This window comes from Rhinatrema bivittatum, chromosome 4 (genome assembly GCF_901001135.1).
Source record: "Rhinatrema bivittatum chromosome 4, aRhiBiv1.1, whole genome shotgun sequence".
Lineage (NCBI taxonomy): Eukaryota > Metazoa > Chordata > Amphibia > Gymnophiona > Rhinatrematidae > Rhinatrema > Rhinatrema bivittatum.
The window spans coordinates 114,355,784-114,381,423 of NC_042618.1; the positions used below are offsets into that span (position 1 = coordinate 114,355,784).

The 25,640-nt window shown below is 45.2% G+C and overlaps 1 protein-coding gene across 3 annotated transcripts in view; it reads right to left on the reverse strand.

Annotated features, from left to right (window-relative positions):
- Positions 1-25,640, reverse strand: part of RBM25 (RNA binding motif protein 25) — a 287,767-nt gene that overhangs the window by 204,304 nt on the left and 57,823 nt on the right. For all 3 annotated transcript variants that reach the window (XM_029598715.1, XM_029598714.1, XM_029598713.1), the window contains exons 6-7: positions 18,671-18,831; positions 3,906-4,103 (exon numbers count right to left, since the gene is read on the reverse strand). In XM_029598715.1, coding sequence (XP_029454575.1) covers positions 3,906-4,103; positions 18,671-18,831 — 359 coding nt within the window. The remainder of the gene's footprint in view (positions 1-3,905; positions 4,104-18,670; positions 18,832-25,640) is intronic.

The following is a 25,640-nucleotide window of genomic DNA, read 5'->3' on the forward strand; positions in this document are numbered from 1 at the left end:
ATTATGTAACCAGGCCAAGAAAATTGCCAAAATTCATTTTCCGCAGCAAACTAAAGAGATATGGCCAGTGGACCATATCAAAGGCCTTTTCGGCGTCTATGGATAACAGTACTGCCAGGGTCCCTTGTACTTTGACCAGCCATATAAGGTCCACAACCTCTCTCACATTATCAGCCGTCATATGGCCGGGAATGAAACTCGCCTGGTCCAAATGCACTAACTTGGCCATGACTCGCTTCAGCCTATTTGCCAGGATCTTAGCAAAGATCTTGAGATCGATGTTGATCAAGGAGATTGGTCTATAGGAGCCACACAAGGAGGGGTCCTGCCCAGGCTTGGCCAGGATAGAGATCCCGGATACATTTGCACTGGGCGTGAGAGGGCAACCGGAGTTCAAAGAGTTAAACCACTCCTGCAATAATGGGATAATTTGGGTGGAAAAGTTTTCGTAAAATAAGGCCGTATATCCATCTAAACCCGGAGCTTTATGAATTTTCAACCCCTTGATCACCTGCAATCTCTCTTGTTTTGTAATACCTTTATCAAAAAACTGCCTTTCAATTTCAGATATGCAGGGAATATCTACACCTTGGAGGTACTGTTCTATGTGGTCTGTTTGGATCTGAGGGTCTGCAGAATAAAGGGACTTATAAAAATCCATAAATCGTTAGTGCATTTCCTCCAGCTTGGTTAACGTTACCCCCTTCCGATTTAATTTTCACTATTTGACATTGGGCCACTCGTTTTTTCAAGTGGCGAGCCAAAAGTCGGCTGGCCTTATTCCTCAATTCAAATCTTTCCTGTTTTATTTGCTGTAATTGAAAGGCTATTGTTTCTAACTCAAGGGCATGCAGCGCATCTCTAGCTCTCTGGAGTTTTGTGTAACAAGCCTTAGCTAACATTATCTTATGTAGGTGCTCCAGTTCCTAGATCTCTCGCCGTAGCTGCTGTTGTTGCTTGATTCTATCTTTAACATATGCCGCCCTAGCTATTAAGCAGCCTCTAATCACGGCCTTTACGCCTTCCCAAACCATAGAGGGATTAGTATCCTCCTTTGCATTAATATCAATATATTCCGAAATAGCCTCTTCTAATTGCGTGCAATACTGTTCGTCCCCCAGTAATGAATTATTGAGAGTGCAGAATTGCCCCCCTCCCGCTAGAAGTATCTTTCAAAATAAGTTAAACCAGCGCATGATCAGACCATGTAATCTGTTTGATATCTACCACGCTGTGCCGGGGTAACAATATTTTGTCTATAAGAAAGAAAGTCCAGCCTGGAGTACCAGAGTACCAGATAATGACCCAATGTGGAATAAAAGGAGGCTTGACCCTGCACTGGAGCATATATTAACCAATGTTTATGTAACATTTGTCAGTTGAAATTGTACCATCACATATCTGCCCTTTTATCACTCCTTCAAAGTCTCTGTGGAACAGAATGGCAGCACCGGTATATTTATTCTGAAGCGTAGCGGCCGCAAAGAATTGGGTGGGATAAAGGGACCACTGCATTAATGATTCATAACGTTTCCTTAAATGCGTCTCTTGCAGCAAAATGATAGCTGTCCCTGAAAGGAGTATTTCAGCTCGTAAAAGCTGGCGTTTTCTGGAGCTATTAAGCCCTTTAACATTCAGGGACAGCATAGATAATTGCTCAATCGATTTATTCATTTAAGGAAGTAGGAAGAAAAGCAAGAACGACAAGGATACCTTTGTAGTACGTGTTGCCATTCTGTTTGCCCTATGTAGGGAATTCGGTCAATACGGAAACTCAGTCCAGAACCCCAATCCCCAGAATATCTGCTATGCTGCCATAGCAAAGCTGCCCACGCAGCTAGAGGGGAGAACCATGGAAACATTAAATAGTGTCCCCTGTCCCCCCGAACCTCTTATGCAAACGTTATTAACAAATATAATATGTCATTAACCCCTTAGAAAACTAGCAACCAAATCACAAATCCTGTGTGAATGCACTCAGTGTGTTGTCATTCTGCCTATCCAAGAAGGATTGCATTGTCACTCCCCGCTTCATATCTTTGTCCAGGAAAGCCAGGAATATACCAAAATGTCTCCTCATCCTCTTTCTTTTTCGGCTTGGGGGTCCCCTGATGGCCTCTGAAGTTGCTTGTTGTTTTTACCCACTCTCTGCCAGCGCAGTGTATCTGGCCGTCCAGTTGCAGGTGCTCGGTTCTGCTAGCTGGTCTTCTGGGTCATGTAGCCGGCCTCCGCCAGTATGCATTCTGCTTCCTCTGCCTTATGCACTGTGGAGGTAGATCCCTGAATGGTCACAGTGCGACCCCAAAAGGAAACAGCCATCGATATCTGATCCCCTCTTTCCGCATGACAGCCATGATGTCCTTAAATTCCGCTCTTTTTTTCAGTGTCAAGGGAGATAGATCAGAGAATATAGAGATTGTCTGATGTTCCCACGTCCAGATTTGTTGTTTTCTAGCTATAGCCAGCACTTTCTCTTTAACAGGGAATCTGTTGAAGCAGGCTAATATATCACGCGGTCTGTCTCCAAGTTTTGGGCCCAGCGTGCACTGCGCTCTTTCCAGCACAATCTCCACTGTGCTCTGCTCTGGGACACTGTCATCCACTTGGCTCAACATAAAGGCACATATATTTTGCACCACCTCTGGGACATTAATATATTCAGCTGTTTCTGGCATTCCCCGGAACCGTAAGTTACATTGTCACCCCGTTTTCCAAATCCTCCATTTTGAGGAGAAGAGCTAAATTTTCCTGCTATAACTCGGCCATGTGGGAATCGAGCTTTTTTGCTCCCTGCGCATCCTGCCGCACATCACATTCATCAACGCGCCGCCCCAGATTAGAAATGTCTTTCTTCATCTCTGTGATGAGTTCCCTCAATTCTTTTTTAAAGTCAGTCACCTCCATTCTGATCTCCCTAAACCATTCCCTGAACTCTTCTCGGGAGGGAATTCCACTCACCGACTCGGAGGACTCTGTGGCAACGCAGAATGCCATGTGCATCTCTCCCCGGCTCTCCTGAGCGCCAGGCCCTGAATTTTCCTCCACGTTTTTATAAGAGAACTGCCGAAGATCAGGGTTCTTCTTTTTAGCGGGCAGAGCGCTGCTTTGTGCATGGTTTCGCAGGATTTGCTGTCAGTTTGCATGCAGTTAGGCTCGATGAGGAACGGAGCAAATGTTTAAGCGGCCATCTTCCGCGATGGCCACACCCTTCCCCACACATAGTCGTCTGTCAGTCAACCAGTTTGCAATCCAGGCCACCACCTTGGCATTCACTCCTAAGCTTCACATTTTATTCACAAGCCTCCTGTGCGTGACAGTATCAAAAGCTTTGCTGAAATCCAAGAAAATGACATTGAGCGCTCTTCCTCGATCCAATTCCCTAGTCACCCAATCAAAAAAGTCAATCAGATTTGTCTGACAGGACCATCCCCTGGTGAATCCATGCTGCCTCTGGTCCAGCAATTCTTCTGACTATAGATAGTTCACTATTCTTTCTTTCAGCAGCGACTACATTACTTTTCCCACCACCGAGGTGAGGCTAACCGGCCTGTAGTTTCCAGCCTCCTCTCTGCTCCCACTCATGTGAAGTGGGACCACCACCGCTCTTCTCCAATCACTCGGCACCACTCCCGTTTCTAGGGATCTATTGAACAGGTCACGCAGTAGCCCTGCCAGCACATCTCTGAGCTCCCTCAGTATCCTGGGATGAACCTCATCAGGCCCTATAGCTTTGTCCACTTTCAGTTTTCCTGTCACTGACATTTGAGAACTGCCATCCTACTTCTCCTTAGAGAATCAGCATTTATACATGCAAACTTTCTGAACCAAGGTCCTTTCTTTAGTCCTGAAAGTTTGGGGGAAAAGCAAATAGTCTTTTTAAAAAAAGGTATAAAAGCAATACTTACAGATACATCCTCCTTTTTTTCTTTCTTCTTTTTTCTGGGATGAGAGTCTGAATCCTGGGATGGAGCATTCAACTCACTTGAATACTCCCGTATCAACACTTCAATTGCTCCTTTAAATATTTGATCTCTCCTCTTTGTGTCTTCATCAAGATCATCATCATCATCATCTGCAGTAGCAGTAGACTCTGGCTTAGAGCTCTAGGGAAGGCAAGGCAGAATTGGGGAGAAAACATTAGTAGAAGGATAAGTAACACAGCTACATTTTTCTCAAGACTGGTCAAGTATTTCATGACAGAAAGCGTCAAAGTCCTACAGCAAAATAGTTCCTGGAATGTTAGCAATAACCCAGTTATAATGGCTTCATGATTGGTCTGAAAGGCCATTTTCTGGTTCCTCTCCACCACTCTACCTCTATTAACCCCTTTCAGGACGAGAAAACACAATACAATAGGCTCACTGACGAATATATTCGGGGTGGACCGGAAAGGGGTTAAAATTCACCCATTTGAAGGAATTCTTTATAGATTTAAAAATGTAAATTGAGCTAGAATATATTTTTGGAAATATTGGAAGATCACAGACTGCCTACTATAGCAGAACTGCTAAAGAGACTGTTCCTAGTTTAGAACCAATTTGGATACATTTGTGCAGCTCTGGGGCACCTTACCAAAAGCTGCAATGAGGATATATCTTTTTATGGCAGGAATTGAATGGAAATATGAACTAGCTTACAGCAAAGTGGAAGTAGAAGCTTGATGCTATTTGAAAGAGCTGGGAGGATGTCCTGATGTTTTGGTGAAACTATATTATAGACTATCATACTCTGTCAGTAGCTTCATTTTTTCCATAGAATGCACTAGACATTGCTAAAAGCTAATACTTTGCAAAGGTTTACTCTTATTTTGAAACACACAGAAGTTCCACATGTCTTCTTTGTGAGCAGAACAGTAAATGATCTTTGGTTCTTTACCTGTGTCTGTGTTCTTCCTTACTGCTGGCAAATTTAAGCATGCAAATCCATCGGTCTACTTTGCTCCTTTACTGCTAGCAAATTTATGCACCTACCAAATGGACACAGTCTCTCTTCAACGTGTTCTTTACTGCTAACACAAAGAATTCACAATACCAACCTCTCACCATTATGCTAGAATTAAATTATATTACATTTAGAAAAAATGTCTAAAAAATAGCCTTCAGGTATTAGAACTGTACAGATGAGGAGTAACTTTAGTTTAACTTGACTTGGTAGAAAATGTGTAGGATATTATTCTTGTCAACTAACTTAACTGTGTTTCTCATAACTGCTCTGTTTTCAGCAGGATTATTTTGTCTATTTTTGTGAAAAGTCTTGTCTGGTTTTATTTGTTTTACTGCTTTAAGTTTTCGCTGTACAACTATGTATGTGATTTGATGCTGTAAACTGCTTGGATTCTAGAGAATATTGGACAGGGTGTGGGTGGACAGAAATATCTGTATATTATATAGGACTGTATATTACTCTATAACTTTTGGAAAAGAGTTTCAACTTTATAGGCAGTGTTTCATCAAGATATGCCTTTAGGATCTAAGTTTTGTTTTTTTTACACTTGATTTTACACAAGACAAAGGAAGGAACAAGGCACTGCACAATACAGAATGGGTGATATAGAATCAAAGAAAATAAATCATAGGCAAAACTGGACAACACTCAAACTTATGTCAAATGAGTGTGCCTGAACAGAAAACCAACATGGAGAAAGGAAAGTGCCCCAGAATCCTCAATTTTCTTAGCCTGCCTTGGCTGTATGAACTCTAACAGGCCGATACAGTAAAGCGCGGCCACGATTACCCCGTTTCTAACCCGCTTTGTACCCGCGCAAGTCCAACCCGCGATTCACTATCCCTTTTAACCCATCCTTACCGCTTCTTTAAATCAACGAGTAACCCTTTCCGCCCGCGGCATGTATATGAGATGTAAACGATCGGATTAGCTATTCCCTCCCAAACAGTAACGTGCGCCCCGACTATCGCCTTTTTAACCTGCAGTTTAGCCGCATCTTTAACCTGCTAAATTACCGCCTACCCTTACCCCTGCGTTAGAGGGTAGGCAGTAAAGTTTGCCCGTGAAATTTCACGGGCAAACTTTCCCCCAGCCCCCGGCTCACCTGCCCTGGCCACGTCTATGGGTGCCGGTCTCCCGTACGGGCCCGCACTGACAGGGACAGGGACATTGACTCACAAATGTCCCTTCACTTTCTCTTTCAGCATGCCTTCTCCCGCTTTGGCTCACAACCCTTCACTCTCTCCTGCAGCATTCCTTCTTCCGCTTTGGCTCTTGTTGTCCCTTCATTTTCTCTTTCAGCATTCCTTCTCCTGCTTCAGCAGCCCGGGGCGGATCGGGCGCTCTCCGTGAGGCGGCTTCCAGCAGCCCCCGCCGGCGAAGATGCATGAACGCTCGCCTGTACTTCCAATTTGGGTGCTCAAGGCACCTTCGCTGGCTTGAGCGCCGAAATGGGACGTACAGGCGGTGTGAGCTCATCATGCCAAAAAAATTGCACCGGCAGGCAACTGGAAGATTGCCAGAGCGGCGGAGCCAGGGCCGGGGGGGGGGGGGGGTGCGGGAGGGGGCGGGGCGGCGGCTCCCCTACCTTTCCTGCATGCGGGACAGCTCCGGCTCGCCTGCCTCCCTCCGTTCCGCCGCTCACTGCCTCCCCAGCGCCATCTTGCAGCTTGTGACGTCACCCCTGACCCTTGAGCGCCCAAACACCGGCGAAGGTGCATGAACGCACGTCCAAATTTGGGCGCTCAAGCAGTGAAGGCGCATGAGTGCACACCGTGACCTGAGCGCCCGGATGGACCTCCGAGTGTCACGCCTTGGAAACTTCCTGGTAGAAGGCTGAGTCTCTTGTGGTTGAGAAGATAACTGTTTTAATGTTTCAGTGTGGTCCTTTAGGGTTGCCACAGCTTCTTTTATCTTCTCTCCAAAAAGATTATCCCCCACACAAGGCAGATCTGCTAAATGGTCTTGGACCTCTGGGCGCAGATCAGAGGCCTTGAGCCATGCCCACCTTCTTGCAGCAATACCAGATGCTGATAGTCGTGCAGCAGTCTCGAAACAGTCATAGGTGGCTCGGACCTCATGTTTACCTGATTCGAGGCCTTTATGAATGATGTCCTATAAGGATTCCTGATATTGTTCAGGAAGAGAGAGAGAGTTCTTGAACCTGCTTCCAAAGGTTCCTTTGGTACTGGTTCATATATAGTTGATAGGATGATATCTTTGAAACCAGCATTGAACCTTGAAAGATTTTCCTTCCCAGGTTGTCCAGAAATCTACTCTCTTTCCCAGGTGGTACAGAGGAGTGTGACTTTTGCCGCTTCGCCTTCTTCTGGGCGGATTCGACGACCACTGACTGGTGAGGCAACTGTGTTTTCTGGAACCCTGGGATAGGTTGCACTAGGTAGGTCGCCTCTGCTCTCTTGTTTACTGCAGACACCGATCCTGGATGCTCCCAAATCCTATATTGCAGCTCCTGGAAAACTTCATGGACAGGGACTGCCAGCATTTCCTTGGGAGGGTCCACAAACTGGAGGACTTCCAATGTCTTGACGTGCATCCACCTCTGTTTGAATGGGAAAAGGGATGGTGTCAGCCATCTCTTTAACAAAATTTGTGAAGGAGAGGTCCTCAGGAGGAGACTTCCTGTGGTCATCAGGTGGAGAAGGCTCTGAAAATATTTCTTCATCCGAAGAATAATCAGAACCGGTGTCTTCAGGCATCTCACTTGGTGTGTGGTGAGTGATTGGCTGCATAGGTTGTGGTGGTAAGACAGGAGAACGAGGCCTTGGGGGTCTTGGCACTCCAGATGGGCCTGGAATCGGTTCCCCTGGTAATTTATTAGTGAGGATGTCTAGGAGTGTGTCCAGTTTAGTAAAAACTGGATGTAGCATGGAGACATCTTCTTTGGGCACCGGTGCTGGCATCGGTGGTATCGGTGTGGGCACCGGTGTAGGTACTGGTGGCACCGGTGAAGGTATCGGTGGAGGTACCTGTGGCACCAGTGAATGTACCGGAGTAGGCATTGGGACCGGTTCCCGTGGCCTCGGTGTCTGCGGCATCGATGGTGCTGGCTCCCTCGGTGATGGAATCGGCATCGATGGAGGTGTCGCATCGCACAGAGCCTGTTGCACCGCTTGACGAATAAAAGAGTCAAGTTCCACTCTCACAGCTGGTGATAACAGAGCAGCTATGGATGGAGGCGGTGTTGGCGATGCCGATACCTCCTCAGAGCCCTGAGGAGGTACGGAGCCCGGCACCGATATCGGTGGGGATCGCCCTGGATCACTAGGCCTCGGAGCCTCAGTCCCCGTCCGGGGTTTCTTTGCAGGCGAGGCCGTGCCTGACGATGGATCCTCGGTCATCGTTACCTGGCGTCTTCGATGCCGGTGGCGGTGTTTTTCTTTTTGCTTTTCGCTCCCCGAGGTCGATGCTTTTGATGAAACCGAAGGGGATGGCGTTGAGGCATCTCCCGCCTCCGGACGTTTCTGCTTCAGCATGAGTTGACGGACTGAAGCGGATGGAGAAGATTGCGCTGAGGTCGAAGGCCTTGGAAGCAATTGAATATTGAATAACTGCTCCATCTTTTCGGCCCGAAGACGACGACCTTTAGCTGTCATTTCCGCACATGATTTACATGTTTGGATATTGTGATCTTTGCCTAAGCAAAGAACACATTCAAAGTGAGGGTCGGTGATCGACATTGTCCTCACACAATTTGGGCACTTTTTAAAACCGGAGGCCATGGCGCCGGACAGCCGTCGACGGCGAAACCCAAAAATATCGGTCCCAGCCGGAAACCGACAACGGAAAAAGTTACCGCTGGTGATACTGTGGGAAACCCCTGCGGTGGAAGTAATTTTTTCCGAAAATTTGAAATAGGTGAAAATCACCTCAGGATTCCAATTAAACCCGCGATGCTAACGGCTTCGCGGAAAAAAGAATACTGAAGGGAGACCCCTGTGGCAGGGAATATCATGGCATGCTGGGCATGCTCAGTAGGCACTCCGGTGCCATTCAAAAGTTTCATGGAAACTTTTAAAGAAGTTTTTCCGTACATAGGGCTCCATTACCGATGTCACCCATATGTGAGCACTAGCATCCTGCTTGTCCTGGGATAAAGTAGAATATAAAAATCTAAATAAAAATACAAAATAAAAAAAGTTATACTCAATAATTAAAATGGCAGTCAATCAAGGAAGATCAATTTTAAAAGCAACCTTTACTTACCCTCTCCAGCAACTCTCCTACTCTTTTCCCTCGTAGGCCAATAGCACACACCAGAAGCAGCAATGGCTGCTGAAGCTGTCCTCACACTCCTCTTCCATGGGCCCATGGCTAGTCTGTCTCTCTCAACACACACACACCAGTTATCTTTCTCTCCCACACATACCAGTCACCTCCCTGATCAATCTCTCTCTCTCCCACACACACCACTCTCTTCCTCTCTCACTTACACACAGTCTCAATCACATACATTCTCTCCCATGCTTGCACATGCTGGCTCACTCTCTCTGTCTCACTCACTCACCCCTAACACATATAGCAGCTACAACACAAGGCAGCTGGTATGCTGCTATTAAAGCAGAGTCGTGACAAGCTGGGAACTGCAGCAGAAGTGACTTCCCCGCATGGTAAGAAGGGAGCACTCAGTTGTTTGCCTGTGCTTTGACCATCGCGGTGCAGAGCAGTCAGCTGAGAATATGGCCATGGAGATTTCCTGTCACACGGAAGTTTGGGAAATCTGTCCATTAGCTGCCCCAGGTCTGTGGCGGTGAAGGAGTGATTCAGAAAGGAAACTTGCATTGCAAGCCTTCTGGGAAGGGGAAATACCTGCCAACAACTGTACCTGAAATGTCACTTGCCTTGAACTTAGAAAGGCATGTAAATCCAAATCCACATTCAAGCATACCTAACGGGAAGTTTCTGTTTGCTGTCTTATTATTGGACGTTTTTTCCACCCACATCTTGGAATTTTTGGGGGATATCACAGCTGAATGCATCACTTCAGTGACATTTTTTTTGTAAATCTGCTTAGACATTGGTGTTTTTGCCTTGAACAATTTTCAAGAGCTCTTTAAGGGGGGTAAACAGACTTTCTCGGTGTAAATTGGTTATTTACAAATTGCCCGCCTCTTTAGCCAGGGATTAAGAACTCAGGTACTTTTATCTACATTATGAATAGGCATTCCCTGGGGGTGGGGGTTAGGTCATGGGAGGAAAATAACGGGGCTTTGATTGCCCTTTCAGAACACCAAGCATTATTTCCAGCAGAAGAAAAGCAGCTGCAAATCTCTACAAGTCCTTCCCCCAGGGGGCTTGCATGTTCCCTTTGAAAACTGGGGCAAAGCTCGCAGGTAAAAGTAACCGTGGAGTTTGCATCATTAGGGGCACTTTTGTAAATTGCCCCAATAAACTGTACTAATGATACCAACAGAAGTTAAAAGCTACAAAAAAAAAAAATCCTTTTAGATAGGCCTGACTGCTGTAATTACATGAAGCTTGTTTTCATACTTTCTCCATTCTAAGACAGTCCTTCAATGCTGCAGACCTGGGGCAGTTAATTGATGGATTTCCCAAACAGCCACATACAACAGGAAATCCCCACAGCCACATTCTCAGCTGACTGCTCTGCACAGGCAAACAGCCAGGTGCTGCCTTCTTACCGCTGTGGGGGAGCCTTGGGACACGATTTCTGCAGCAACGGCGGCAGCAGCATGGCCCTTTCTTCTTCCCGTGTGCCCTGCTGAACATCACTTCCTCCTCCGGGCTGCAGGGGTGGGAAGAAAGGAAAATTAGTTCTTACCTGTTAATTTTCGTTCCTGTAGTACCAAGCATCAGTCCAGACTGTGGGTTGAGCCTCCTTTCCAGCAGGTGGAGACAGACTAAAACTGAAAGGATATCCTATATGAGGACAGAGCCTATCCTGTAACCCTTCAGTATAACCCATTGTCAAAGCAGAAAATATCAAAACCAGAATAAGATCAAGCAAGTAACCATAAAGATCAAAGGAGCAACTATAGAACAATGTAAGGAACATGGTATAAGATTACGCTCTTGCATATACTTGGTATTTAAACAACCAAGGCTTCGAGTGTAATTGCTCAGTATTTCTTGCACAAAAATGAAGTATTAGAATCTGCAAGAAACAAGCTTCGAGAGGACAGAAAGAAAGACAGATAGACAGGGAAGGAGTCTGGACTGATCCGTGGTACTACAGGAACGAAAATTAACAGGTAAGAACTAATTTTCCTTTCCCTGTACATACCCGGATCAGTCCAGACTGTGGGATGTACCAAAGCTTCCCTAAACCAGGTGGGACCGAGACAGCCCCGCTCGAAGCACTTACTGCCCAAAAGAACCAAAAACCGGAGCTTGCACATCCAGACGGTAGTGTCGAGTAAAAGTATGCAAGGACGTCCAAGTAGCAGCCCTGCAAATCTCCTGCGGAGAGACCGATTAACTCTCCGCCCAGGAAGTAGCTTGGGAGCGCAGTGAATGAGCCTTGAGGCCCTTGGGAACGATAGGCCGAGGAGATTGCTTCCTTGAACCACCGCACAATAGTGGTCTTAGAAGCCTGTTTACCCCGATTGGGCCCACTCCAAAGGACAAAAAGGTGGTCCGAGACCCGAAAGTCATTGGTAACCTGGAGATAGCGAAGAAGAACTCGATGGCATCTAGCTTACGGAGATCGCCCCTAGCCGTACCTGCAATCTCCTCTGGGGAAAACGCAGGGAGCTCTACCGACTGGTTGACATGAAAATTAGAAACAACCTTTGGTAAGAAAGAAGGGACCGTTTTGAGGGATACCCCGGAATCGGAAAAACGCATAAAAGGTTCCCGACAGGACAACACTTGGATCTCGGAGATCAGGCGAGCGGAGGAGATAGAGACAAGAAAGACAGTCTTGAGCGTAAGATCCTTTAGAGTAGCGCGATGGAGAGGTTCGAATGGAGCTGTACAGAGGGCCCAAAGGACCAGGTTAAGACTCCACGACGGGCAAGTTGACCAAGGTGGCCGTAGGTTCTCGACGCCCTTCAAAAACCGAATCATGTCCGGGTGTCCCGCTAAGGGATGGCCTTCTACCCGACCCAGGAGAGAGCTGAGAGCAGAGACTTGCACGCACAGAAAACTAAAGGAAAGACCCTTGGAAAGACCTTTCTGAAGAAAAAAAAGGACCAACGAGACCGGGGCGGAGCGCGCTGAGACCCCGGACTCCGCACACACAGATTCAAACACCTTCCAGATACGCACGTAAGCCAGCGAAGTCGACTGCTTTTGGGCCCGCAGTAAGGTGGAGATGACCTCCTCCTTGTAGCCCTTACGCCTCAGGCGTCGCCGTTCAAAAGCCAGGCTGCTAGACAGAAGTGATCGGCCTGGTCGAAAAATACGGGCCCCTGCCAAAGAAGGTGGGGCCACAGGGGGAACACGTACAGAAGGACGTCTGCCGGCCAAGGGAGAGCTAGAGCATCCACGCCCTCCGAGCCATGCTCCCTCCAGCAGCTGAAGAACCGATTTGCCTTGGCATTGCGGAGGGTCGCCATGAGGTCTAGGTGGGGGGGACCCCACCTGTCGACGATCAGATCCATAGCCGCATCCGAGAGTTCCCACTCCCCCGGATCGAGCGATTGACTGAGAAAATCGGCCTGAACATTCTCCTTGCTCGCGATGTGGGAGGCGTTAGGCACTGTAGATGTCGCTCGGCCCAGGAAAAGAGACGGCTGGTTTCGAGAGTCACCAGTGGACTGCGGGTGCTCCCTTGGCGATTGATGTAGGCCACGGTGGTGGAGGTGTCGGACAGAACCCTTACCACTTTGCCACGGACGAGGGAGAGAAACTCCTGAAGAGCCAAGAACACCACCCGAGTCTCCAATCGATTGATGTGCCAGCAAGACTGAGCTGTCGACCAGATCCCTTGAGTGGACTGGGAAAGAAAGACCGCACCCCAGGCCGAGAGACTGGCGTCCGTGGTTACTATCGTCCACTGTGGGGCTTGGAGAGGAAGGGAAAGCCACCACTGCAAGTTGGCGACTGTAGAGTCCAAGAACGGAAGGACTATGTGAAACTGTTCCGACACCGGCTGCCAACGGGAAAGCAAAGCTTTCTGTAACGGTCGCATATGAGCAAAAGCCCAGGGGACTAGGTCGATGGTGGACGTCATGGATCCCAAGACCTGTAGGTAGTCCCAGGCCTTCGGAAGAGGTAGCGAGATCAGATTCTGAATCTGGTCGATCAACTTGAGAGCCCTCGCACGCGGCAAGAAGACCTTGCCCACCCGGGTGTCGAAGTGGGCTCCCAGGAATTCTAACTCCTGAGAGGGCTGAAGGTTGCTCTTGAAGAAATTCACTATCCACCCGAGAGACACGAGGAGAGCTAACACGCGATCCACCGCCTGCCGACAAAGAGCCTCTGACTTGGCCCGCACGAGCCAGTCGTCCAGTTAGGGGTGAACAAGAATTCCTTCCCTGCGGAGAGCCGCCGCCACCACCACCATGACCTTGGTGAAGGTGCAAGGCGTGGTAGCGAGGCCGAAGGGAAGCGCCCGAAACTGGAAATCCCGATTAAGGACATGGAAGCGAAGATACTTCTGGAAATCGCGGTGAATCGGAATATGGAAATACGCCTCTGTCAGATCAAGCGAAGCGAGGAACTCTCCGGGGCGAACCGCCGCGATAACCGCTCACAGGGTTTCCATGCGGAAATGCGGGATCTTGAGGGCCCGGTTGACTCTTTTGAGGTCCAAGATCGGACGAAAAGACCTGTCCTTCTTGGGGACAACGAAGTAAATAGAATACTGGCCTGCGCCAAGTTCCTTCTCCGGAACCGGGACCACCGCACCCAAACTCAGGAGCCTGGCGAGGGTTTGCTCCACCGTTTCCCGCTTGAACCGCCCGCATGGGGAAGAGATAAAAAGATCCGGTAAGTCGCGAACAATTTCGAAGGCATACCAGTTTCTGATAATGTCGAGGACCCACTGGTCCGACATGATCTTTACCCATTCCTCAAAAAACAGGGAGAGGCAGCCGCCTAGGAAGGGGACTGAGGAATGAGCCAAGTGAACTTCATTGGGTGGCCGGCTTGGGGGTGGAGCACACGGGCTGGCCCTCGCGAAAGAGACGACGCCCACGAAAGGGCTGCGACCAAGACTGAGATCGAGAAGAATAACCCCTCGAGGAGCCACCCCGGCCGCGTGTGGTATACAGTCTCTGACCCCGGAAGCGAGGACAAGAGGGTGTAAAGGAGCGGGATGGCCTTGGACGGTCCTCCGGGAGCTTATGGACCTTATTGTCCCCCAAGGAATCCATAAGCTTCTCGAGGTCCTCACCAAAAAGCTTACCTTTGAAAGGCAACGTGCCCAGCCGGGCCTTGGAGGACGGATCGGCCGACCAATTGCACAGACCACCGAGGCCATCGCCTTAGACTGAACGCAAATGAGGTCATAAAGCGCATCAGCCCCATAAGCGACAACGGCTTTGAGATGCTCGTCCTGGTTGCAGAGTAACTGTTGAACCCACCTGAGACCTGCCCGTAGCATGAGACCACTTCAAAAGGTTGCACGAATCCCCAGCGCCAAGACATCAGAAATGCGATTCATATGTGCCTCGAGCTTGCGGTCCTGGGCGTCTTTCAGGGCCGCCGATCCTTCTACAGGGATGGAGGTATGTTTGGTGACCGCAGAGACGAAGGAGTCCACGGAGGGATTTTTTAAAAATTTCCAAACACTCCTCCGGGAGGGTGTAGAGCTTATCCATGGCCCGCGCCACCTGGAAGCCCGCTTCGGGAGCCTCCCATTCCCGCAGGAGCAACAGCTTGTGCATGGGATGAAAAGGGAAGGCGGTAGCCGGAGCCCCGAGTCCCACCAGGACCAGGTCCGTATCTTTAGGCAAAGAGGCCGTAAGGGTGTCCGCGGGGGGCCCCTCCAACCTCAATTCTGGGAGGACAAAAGGGATGAGGGGTTCCAGCTCCTCCCTGCGGAACATCCGTAGGGTACCCTCTGTATCAAGGGAGGCGTTAGGATCCGGGAGTACCGGGTCCGCAGGGGGAGGGAACCCCCGGGACCACCCACACCTGAATAGGACCCGGGGGCTCCGCAGCCAGGCCAACAGTCAACAGCGCGGAGCAGGGAATTTTTGCCCGGGGGGGGCGGGACACCTTCCTCCTCCTCCTGCAGGCTGGCTAAATAGGATTTATGCAGGAGGAGGAGGACAAGTTCTGTTGAAAAACGGGCCCTAGATTTCCCGGGTGGGGGAGGGGGGTCAGGGAATTCATCCTGGGGGCCCATGGGGCTCAAATCGGGGGGAGACTGAGAAAAAAAAAATATCGGCCTCCCAGCCCCAGGCAGCTCTGAAAACAGAGCCGCTGAAAAATCCAAGATGGCCGCCATTCCCGGGCCCTTGATCCCCGGACTAAATTTGCCTGCCCTGACGAGGAGGGACCTTCCCCACCCGGCAAGCAAGCAGAACAGAGGCCCTCTCGCAAAAATTGCGACGAGGGCTGACCACAAGAGAGGCAAGCTGCCTGCCTCAGCATAAGGAGAGCCGCTCTGAAGAAAAAAACTGCAGGAAAAAAAACATTTGATTGGCAGCTTACAGGCACAGAGTGAAGCAGGAGGGAATCCTGCTGACTCCTGCCTTTCTGGCTGCCTGTTCAAGCCCTCTGAAGACCAAAATTAAAACCAAAATGGGTCTACTGCTGTAAGGTAAGTTAAAAAGCACTTTGAATACTTTTAACTGTTTTTGTGGGGATTTTTTTTTTTTGTTTTTTTTTTACAGACTGAGCACAGCAGTGGGAAACCAAGCCCCTTCGGCAGCCAGAGGAGGGGGAGACGAGACCTGGACCACCAGACTCGGTCCCCACACCTGGAAGTGGCTACGGACTCAGGCTATGAACTGCACGCAAAGCTCCCCTGAGTCCGGCAAGAGCCAGGAGACGGAACTGTCTCCTGCACCAAAGAAAAACTACAACGCCCTGTCAATTTTTTTTTTTTTTTTTTTTTTACAGGAAGATCACACTAGATCCCTAAGGAATAAGTACTTGCTTGATCCATGAAGAAAAGAAAAGGCTGACTAGCCTAGAGCAGGAGACTGAAGGGTAAGCTGCTACATCTGCTGGAGACAGACGAATACTGAAGGGTTACAGGATAGGCTCTGTCCTCATATAGGATATCCTTTCAGTTTTAGTCTGTCTCCACCTGCTGGAAAGGAGGCTCAACCCACAGTCTGGACTGATCCGGGTACGTACAGGGAAGTAAGGGCCATGTTGCTGTTGCTGGCTTCCACGAACACTGCTGCCGTTCCTCTCCGGCCTTGAATGTGTTGATAGCTCGGGCAGGAATGGCAGTAGTGTTCGTTGAAGTGTGTGTGTCTCACTGGGGTGAGGAGGGAAGAGCAGCGGGGGAACAGGAAGTGCGCAACACACTTGCTGGTGCTTAGCGACACACCGGTTGAGAACTGCTGAAATATTACGTAATCATATTAACAGACAAAAATACCATTCCAAAACTGTTCAGTGAATAGAAAGCATATTTTCTTCATAAGAACATAAGATATGCCATACTGGATCAGACCAAGGGTCCATCAAGCCCAGTATCCTGTTTCCAACAGTGGCCAATCCAAGTCACAGGTACCTGGCAAGTACCCAAACATTACATAAATCACAAGCTATCATTGCTTATTAATTACCTTAATAGCAGTTTATGGATTTTTCCTCTAGGAACTTATCCAAATCTTTTTTAAAACAGTTATACTAACTGCTGTAATCACATCCTCTGGCAATGAATTACATAACTTAACTATGCACAGAGTGAAAAAGAATTTTCTTAGATTTGATTTAAATGAGCTACTTGCTAACTTCATGGAGTGCCCTCAGTCCTTCTACTATCTGAGAAAGTAAATAACCGATTTACATTAACTTGTTTGAGTCCTTTCATGATTTTGTAGACTTCTATCATATCCCCCCCCAAATATTCTCTTCTCCAAAGTAAACAGCCCTAACTTCCTTAGCCTTTCCTCGTAGGGCAGCCGTTCCATGCCCCTTATTTTGGTCACCCTTCTCTGCACCTTCTCCAGTGAAACGATATCCTTTTTGAGATGTGGTGACCAGGATTGCACACAGTATTCAAGGTGCAGTCTCACTATGGAGCGATACAGAGGCATTATGACATCCTACGTTTTATTTGCCATTCTCTTCCTAATAATTCCTAACATTGTTTGCTTTTTTGATTGCCACTGTTCCCTGGGCCTACGATTTCAATGTATTATCCACAATGATGTCTAGATCTCTTTCCTAGGTGGTAACTCCTAAGAGAGCCTAACATTGTGTAACTACAGCATAACTCAGGAGGATTCCAGAACATTTAGGAGAGCAAAAAGAGGCTGTGGAATTTTAAGACACGGAAAAAGCTGATTCACCAACAATTTACTATTACCATAATACAAATAATATGCAGTATTTCTGAGATCTGCTGAAAATAACTTGGCAACAATTTATTTTAAGCTTTTTCTATTGCTTTCCCAGATTACAGCCCATCCAAAGCAGTGTACAACGCTGGCAAAAAAACCTGCCACCAACATCAACATAAAACATTTAAATTATAAAAAGAATCCAACATAAAGACAGATTAAAACTAATCTGGGTATGGTTAGTAATGTTTCATTAGTATTTTGTTGTAGATGGCTTCCTTTGCTGGAACTATTTTAAAGTATGAGTTGGTCTAACATTTTTGGAGTATGCACAAATATAGACACAAATATGAAGAACATGTTAAAGACATGTCAACTTTCTCACAATCTTAAGAATCTATAATCTTCACTTTAGATCTGATGAGTACTGGTGAATCTCAAATCAACATGTGACAAATGGAAATAGATTTTTTAACTGCCCTACAAATACAATATACTACATCATGACAAAGTTTCATTAATTTCTTATAAACAATTCTTCACATATAACATTTTACACATAGGGACAGTAACTTTCAAACGGGTGCACATATACATGTGTAATAAGTGTATGGCCAGATGCGCAGCAATTTTATATCCTAAAAAAAAAGCCCTGGCATGCGGATGTGTGTACTTAATTTTACAAGTGCGCGCACACAACGGCACAAGTCGGCTTTGAGCCACGCAAGGGAGGGAATTTTCTAATAGGCGTGCGCTCCAAGCCATGACCAGTTTCACCGGTCCATCCATCAGTTTGCCCAGTCTACAGCTATGGTTTCTTTAGCCTGCACTATCCCTTCCCCCCCAGTTAACCTAGACTCCTCAAATACCTCAGAGATAACAGGAAATAGTTTTATTGAGACTTACACCTCCTCCATAGCAGAAGTAACTTTACAATCAACTATCCCTGAGCGCACGGCCAGCCACATAGGTACTTGCGCACACAACTCTTGGCCCCACCCCAGAATGCCCACGCCATGCCCACAGTCCGCCCTTTTTCCCCCCCGATGCAAGATATTTGCGCATTGGAACTTGTACACGCATGTGAGTGGCTTGTAAAATCGGGTGGACACGCGCACACATCTCTCGAATTCGGCATGCACCTGGCTTTTAAAATTGACTTTAAAATCTTCAAGTCAGCTGGGGCTAGAAGTAGTACTCAGTACCACGCTCAAGAAGTAGAGAAAAGCTAAGTCTAAGGGTTTACCTATCATGAAGGCCATGTTAATGATCCAGACTAGTTCCACGACTGGCTTTTATAAAGCTGTGCACTGAATCATATTACCTACCCCATTAGAAGCCCTTTTCTTTGCCTTCCATTCATCCAACTGTGCCTTTGTCTTTGCATCGACTTTAACTAGCAACTTCTTCTCTCCGATCTGAAGATCATGAAGTAATCGCAATGCTCGTAGTGTGGATTCTGGCTCTTTATACTCACAAAACCCAAAAGCTAGAAAAAAGATAGGGAAAAAACAAAATATGTAAACACGTTGTGTAAACAAATGAAGTTTAAAAAAACAGTTTGCAGCATGACCATATTAAATTGAGATAACTATGTACTTGCCCAAAAAAGAAACATTTTTACTTTCACAATTCACTTAACATGGGAACTCTCGTTTTACTTAGTAGTTTTACTTAATAGTGATAATGATAATTATGTTCCATTTCAGTCTAAAAATCAAATGAAAAAAAATCTGCCTATTGTCTTGATTTACATAGAATTGTATAGATTTATTTTTTCACTGAACTGTGGCTCCCAAGACATTTTTTCTCAGAGGAAAAAAAACCTTTTTGCATTTGGAGTACTTTCCTTTGTTTTTGTTTTTTTGTTTTTTTAATAATTGGACTAATCTATTTGTAAATAGTGTAAGGATCCACCGGCTTCTTGCCTGATGCATGTGTCTCAAGGAAGACATACTGCCTTTTGACAAACAGGCAATGAGATGATAGCTAAATGCTAAGTATTCCCACCCACCCCCATAAGGCGGAGTGCTACAATGGTATAGCCCAGGGTTTTAATCAATGCCCCTAGCCTCCCTCCGAATGTAATGGGAGAAACCATACAATTAGCTAGTTGTCGCATATTTGTCAACAATGCCATCCACAGAAACAACATTTCTTGCCTTTTAATTTAATCTTTTGAAATTTACAGGGTACATGCTTGCCTTCAGTCTTCGCTCCTGCTCCATCTGGCCCTTCCCCTTAAAAAGTGAATACTATTTGCTCCCCACCTCCATCCCCCTTCTTCCTGTCTTCAAGTACATAAGAACATGCCACACTGGGTCAGACCAAGCCCAGCATCCTGCTTCCAACAGTGGCCAATCCAGGCTACAAGTACCTGGCAAGTACCCAAAAACTAAGTATATCCCATACTACCGATGCTAGTAATAGCAGTGGCTATTTTCTAAGTCAACTTGATTAATAGCAGGTAATGGACTTCTCCTCCAAGAACTTATCCAAACCTTTTTTAAACCCAGATACACTAACTGCACTAACCACATCCTCTGGCAACAAATTACAGAGAGTTTAATTGTGCATTGAGTGAAAGAGAACTTTCTCCAATTAGTTTTAAATGTACTACATGCTAACTTCACGGAGTGCCCCCTAGTCCTTCTATTATCTGAAAGAGTAAATAACAGATTCAAATTTACCCATTCTAGACCTCTCATGATTTTATTTTGAATTCTTTATTTATTGCTTTCCATTTCATTACAATAAACAAAAAACAACATTGAAACATCATGATGACTGAGTTGAATTAACACCTAGCCATATTACAACTTAGTCATATACTTTTCCTTTATCAACCCTTTGTCAATCATAATCCAAAAGGAAAATATCAGCGAAATCCTCTCTTTCTGAACGGAATACAAGGAAAAACACTTAAACCTAGAAAATATACATTATCTAAGACCTATCTTTATTATTAAAGCCAGTCATTTTATGCAAGTAGGTCCTTCAAACCAGCTGGGTCTAAGAATGAGTAGTTCTTGCCTTCCAACTTAATAATACACTTACATGGATATTTTAAGTTGAAATATCCCCCCTTATCTAATACTACCTTCCTATATTGCAAAAAGTTTTTCCTACGAATGAGAGTAGATTTAGTGAGATCAGGAAAGATCCATACTTTTTGACTTTAGTATTTAGCCTACTACAGAAAAGAGACCTGAATATATTATCCCTATCTGAGGAAAATGCAAATTGGACTAATTACTTCCCTCTTATCTTTATTTCCAAATCTTCCTGTGATTTTTGTAATAAATCGGATATATCTATGGAATTATTACTAGTTTCTATTCCTTTACCATTCGATCTAATTCAATCTCACTTTTCTTACTCCCTAAATAAAAGGCTTTAACTATCACTGGTAGGAATTTTTCAGGAATTTTCAAGATTTGTAATATATATTTCCTAAACAATTCCATAGGGTTTATTTTGCTTATAATTGGGAAATTACTGACTCTTAAATTTAAAGATCTTACTACATTTTCTAAATTTTCTAATCTTTTATTTGTTTCCCCTTCTACATTTATCTGATGGCTCTGAATTTTCTCAATTTGCAAAACCCGTTTTTCTATTACATCTATATCAGATTTTTGCCTTTCCAACTCAGCAATATTTTTAACTGATGAGCTGGATGTTTTCATCACAGCTTCAGTTAACTTATTTATTGAAAGATCTAATTTCACCATAAAATTCCATAGGCTTTCCAAAGTTATATTTACAGGTTTCATTGGTAAATTTTCCACTTTAATTATTACATCAATATTATCTTGTTTCCCATCAGTAGGGTTAATCAATCTTGATGTACTGGTCTCTTTAGGTATATCGAGGGAACCTTCCATCATACTCAATAGTGTTGCTTCTTGCATTCTTTGTTCCACAGATTCCAAGTTCTTATTGGATTGGTCTAAATTTTCTTGAGGATCCACAGGGTTTAAGGTTCCCTCATGCAAACCACTTGGACTTAACGAGAGAATACATCTCTCTCTTCCAGGTGGTGATGGAGGAGCTGGCGCCCCTGGGCTCAATGATGTCTCAATGGCCAGGAGAGAGGCATTTCGTTCTAATACCTCTCTCACAGCGGCCTGCCCTTGCGGGGAATTCTGAGGGTCTAGCTATTCAAGTACAGTTTTCTGTCCTGTTTCTACCATATTCACATCACTAGGAGGCCTTAATTTTGCTTTCCTTTTGGTGTGCGGCATGACTATAAGGAAAACCCAATTTATTAATATGGCAACAAAAACCTGAATGGAACAATGTATAATTAAAAATGAGGATTTCACTTTGGAGGTGTTTGAGGAGAGAAAAGCATAGATAATTCCTACCTTTAGCTGTAAGCCAATTCTACGTCCAATAAATCCTTAATCCAGGAGAGGCAAAACTGGTGAAACCGGCGAAGCCCTGCTTAGCCGCGCGCCCCTTAAACGCACGCGGCTTTAGCTGCGCGCCGCAGATAGTTCAGTTTTTGTAGCTGCTTCCGGGTCCCGCCTCCAAGTGACGTCTCAGCAAGCAGAAAGCAGATAATCAGCTGTAGATGTTAATTTACTGTCCAGGCCAGCAAGTAACCCCCGGAGTGTTCAAAGGTAAATTAAAGGCAATTAGCCAGCTCTCCCCGCCTCACCTCTGAACTCTCATGATTTTAAACACCTATCATATCCCCCCTCGGCCATCTCTTCTCCAAGCTGAACAGCCCTAACCTCTTTAGTCTTTCCTCACAGGAGAGCTGTTCCATTAACTTTATCATTGTGGTCACCCTTCTCTGTACCTTCTCCATCACAACTATATCTTTTTTGAGATGCGGTGACCAGAATTGTACACAGAATTCAAGATGCAGTCTCACCATGGAGCAATACAGAGGCATTATGTTATTTTCCGTTTTATTCACCATTCCCTTCCTAATAATTCCTAATATTTTCTTTGCTCTTTTGACTGCCACAGCACACTGAACCAACGAGTTCAATGTATTATTCACTATGACACCTAGATCTCTTTCCTGGGTGGTAGCTCCTAATATGGAACTTAACATCGTGTAACTATAGCATGGGTTATTTTTTCCTATATGCATCACCTTGCACTAATCCACATTAAATTTCATGCCATTTGGATGCCAATTTTCCAGTCTCACAAGGTCTTCCTGCAATTTATCACAATTTGTTTGTGATTTAACTACTCTGAATAATTTTGTATCATCTGCAATTTGATTACCTCACTCATTGTATTCCTTTCCAGATCATTTATAAATATATTGAAAAGCACGGGTCCCAGTACAGATCCCTGAGGCACTCCACTAACCATCCCCCTCCACTGAGAAAATTGTCTATTAATCCTACTCTGTTTCCTGTCTTTTAACCAGTTTATAATCCATGAAAGGACATTGCCACCTATCCCATGTCTTTTTACTTTTCCTAGAAGCCTCTCATGAGGAAATTTGTCAAATGCCTTCCCAAAATCCAAATACACTACATCCACATGTTTATTAGCCCCTTCAAAAAAGTGAAGCAGATTTGTGAGGTAAGATTTGCCTTGGGTAAAGCCATGCTGACTTTGTTCCATTAAATCATGTCTTTAAAGCTATATGCTCTGTGATTTTGATCTTTAGAACACTTTCCACTAGGGATGTGCAATCGTTTTGGATGAATTCAGTTTTCGGGTTAGTGCGCGATAATGTTAAAATGTTAGTGCGCACTAACCTAAATTTTTGGGTCCCCACGAAAAACAAAAGCCCGAATGACAGGAAAAACGAAATTTCCTGCAGCAGGCCGAAAACGAAACCCGAACCAAAAGGTTTGGGCTTTGCAAATCTCTACTTTCCACTATTTTTCCTGGCACTGAAGTCAGGCTAACTGGTCTGTAAGTTTCCCGGATCGCCCCTGGAGCCCTTTTTAAATATTGGGGTTACATTAGCCACCCTCCAGGCACAATGGATGATTTTAATTATAGGTTACAAATGTTGACTAATAGATCTGAAATTTCATTTTTTAGTTCCTTCAGAACCCTAGGATGTATATCATCCAGTCCAGGTGTTTTACAATTCTTCAGTTTGTCAATCAGGTCTACCACATCTTCTAGGTTCACCGTGATTTGGTTCAGTCCATCTGAATCATTACCCATGAAAACCATCTCCAGAACTGGTATCTCCCCAACATCCTCTTCAGTAAACACCGAAGCAAATAAATTGTTTAATCTTTTCACGATGGCCTTATCTTACGTGCCCCTTTAACCCCTCCTTCAATCAATTAACGGTCCAACTGACTCCTCGCAGCCTTTCTGCTTCAGATATATTTTTAAAAGTTTTTACTGTGAGCTTTTGCCTTTACGGCCAACTTCTTTTCAAATTCTCTCTTAGCCTGTCTTATCAATGTCTTACATTTAACTTGCTACCGCTTATGCTTTATCCTATTTTCTTCTGTTGGATCCTTCTTCCAATTTTTGAATGAAAATCTTTTGGCTAAAATAGCCTCTTTCACCACCTTTTAACCATGCCGTAATTGTTTTGCCTTCCTTCCACCTTTCTTAATGTGTGGAAGGATGGGTTTTTGGTTTTTTTGGGGGGGTTTTGGTTTTTTTTTTTTTTTTTAACAATGTCCACGCCTCTTGAACACTTTTTACCTTTGTAGTTACGCCTCTCAGTTTTCTATTTTTCTCATTTTATCAAGGTTTCCTTTTTGAAAGTTTAGCACTAGAGCCGTGGATTTGCTTACTGTCCCTCTTCCAGCCATTAATTCAAATTTGATCATATTATGATCACTATTGCCAAGCGGCCCCACCACCGTTGCACCTCTCTCACCAAATCCTGTGCTCCACTGAGAATAAGATCTAAAACTGCTCCCTGAACCAATTGCTCCATAAAACTGTCATTTATTCCATTCAGGAACTTGCTCTACCATGTCCCAATGTTACATTTACCCAGTCAATATTGGGGTAATTGAAATCTCCCATTATTACTGCACTACCAATTTGATCAGCTTCCCTAATTTCTCTTAGCATTTCACTGTCCGTCTCACCATCTTGGCCAGGTGGACGGTAGTATACTCCTATAACTATACTCTTTCCCAACACACAAGGGATTTCTACCCATAAAAATTTGATTGTGCATTTAGTCTCATTAGGATCTTTATCCCTCTGGACTCTATGCCATTCTGGACATAAAGCACCACCCTGCTTCCCAGATGCTCCTCTCTGTCATTGCGATATAGTTTGTACACCAGTATAGCACTGTCCCTTTGGTTATCCTCCTTCCACATTGTCTCTGAGATGCCAATTAAGTCTATGCCATCATTCACTGCTATACATTCTAGTTCTCATCTTACTACTTAGACTTCTTGCATTAGCCTACAAACATTTCAAAGTGTGTTTTTTGTTTGTAATTTCATTCTGCTTTTTAATAGGTAGGGATAAATTGAAATCTTTTGGCTTGGGTGAGTTTTTAATTACAGGCATTTGGACTACTTTTCTTATTATTGGAACATCACTGTTGGGATGCCCTAATTCTAATGCGTCATTAGTATCCTTTGAAGATGCCTCCCTCTGAACCATGCGCTTGCTGAGGGAATATTTGCTTTCCCCTTTGTTCTAGTTTAAAAGCTACTCTATCTCCTTTTTAAAGGTTAGCACCAGCAGCCTGGTTCTACCCTGGTTAAGGTGCAGCCCATCCCTTCGGAAAAGACTTCCCCCTTCCCCAAAATGTTCCCCAGGTCCTTACAAAACTATGAACAAGAATGGGGTGAAATTGGAGTGGACAGAGAAAGTAGTCCATGTTTGATCCCTCAAAGATCTATTAAATCCTTATCAAACCAAAGATGATTTTGATATAATTCCTGGATGGAGTAATGTCCCTTTAGAACAGAGGTATGCAAACAAAAAAAGAGAGGGCCATATTACTGGCACTTATTGCAAATGAAAGCCAGAGTGCCCCTAAGAACTTTGTGATGAGGGGGTCCCCCTTAGAACTCTGTAAGCAGAAAACTACCAATAAAAAGAATAATTCAACACAATTAACAAATAGCTCATAACCAAATAGTTAAAAACTTACATATGTTCCAAACACCCATAAAATATTTCGAAACAGACTCATCAAATACCACCCAATAAACAAACTATTAAGGATTTTTTTTTTAATTTCTTACTCTCCATACCTCGGAACTTTTGATTTCCAGATTCCCTAAGACTGCCATGGATTACAGGCAGAGACGAGGGGGGGGGGGGCTGTTGCACCCACAGGTGTTCTCTCATCTCACAGACACACACACACGT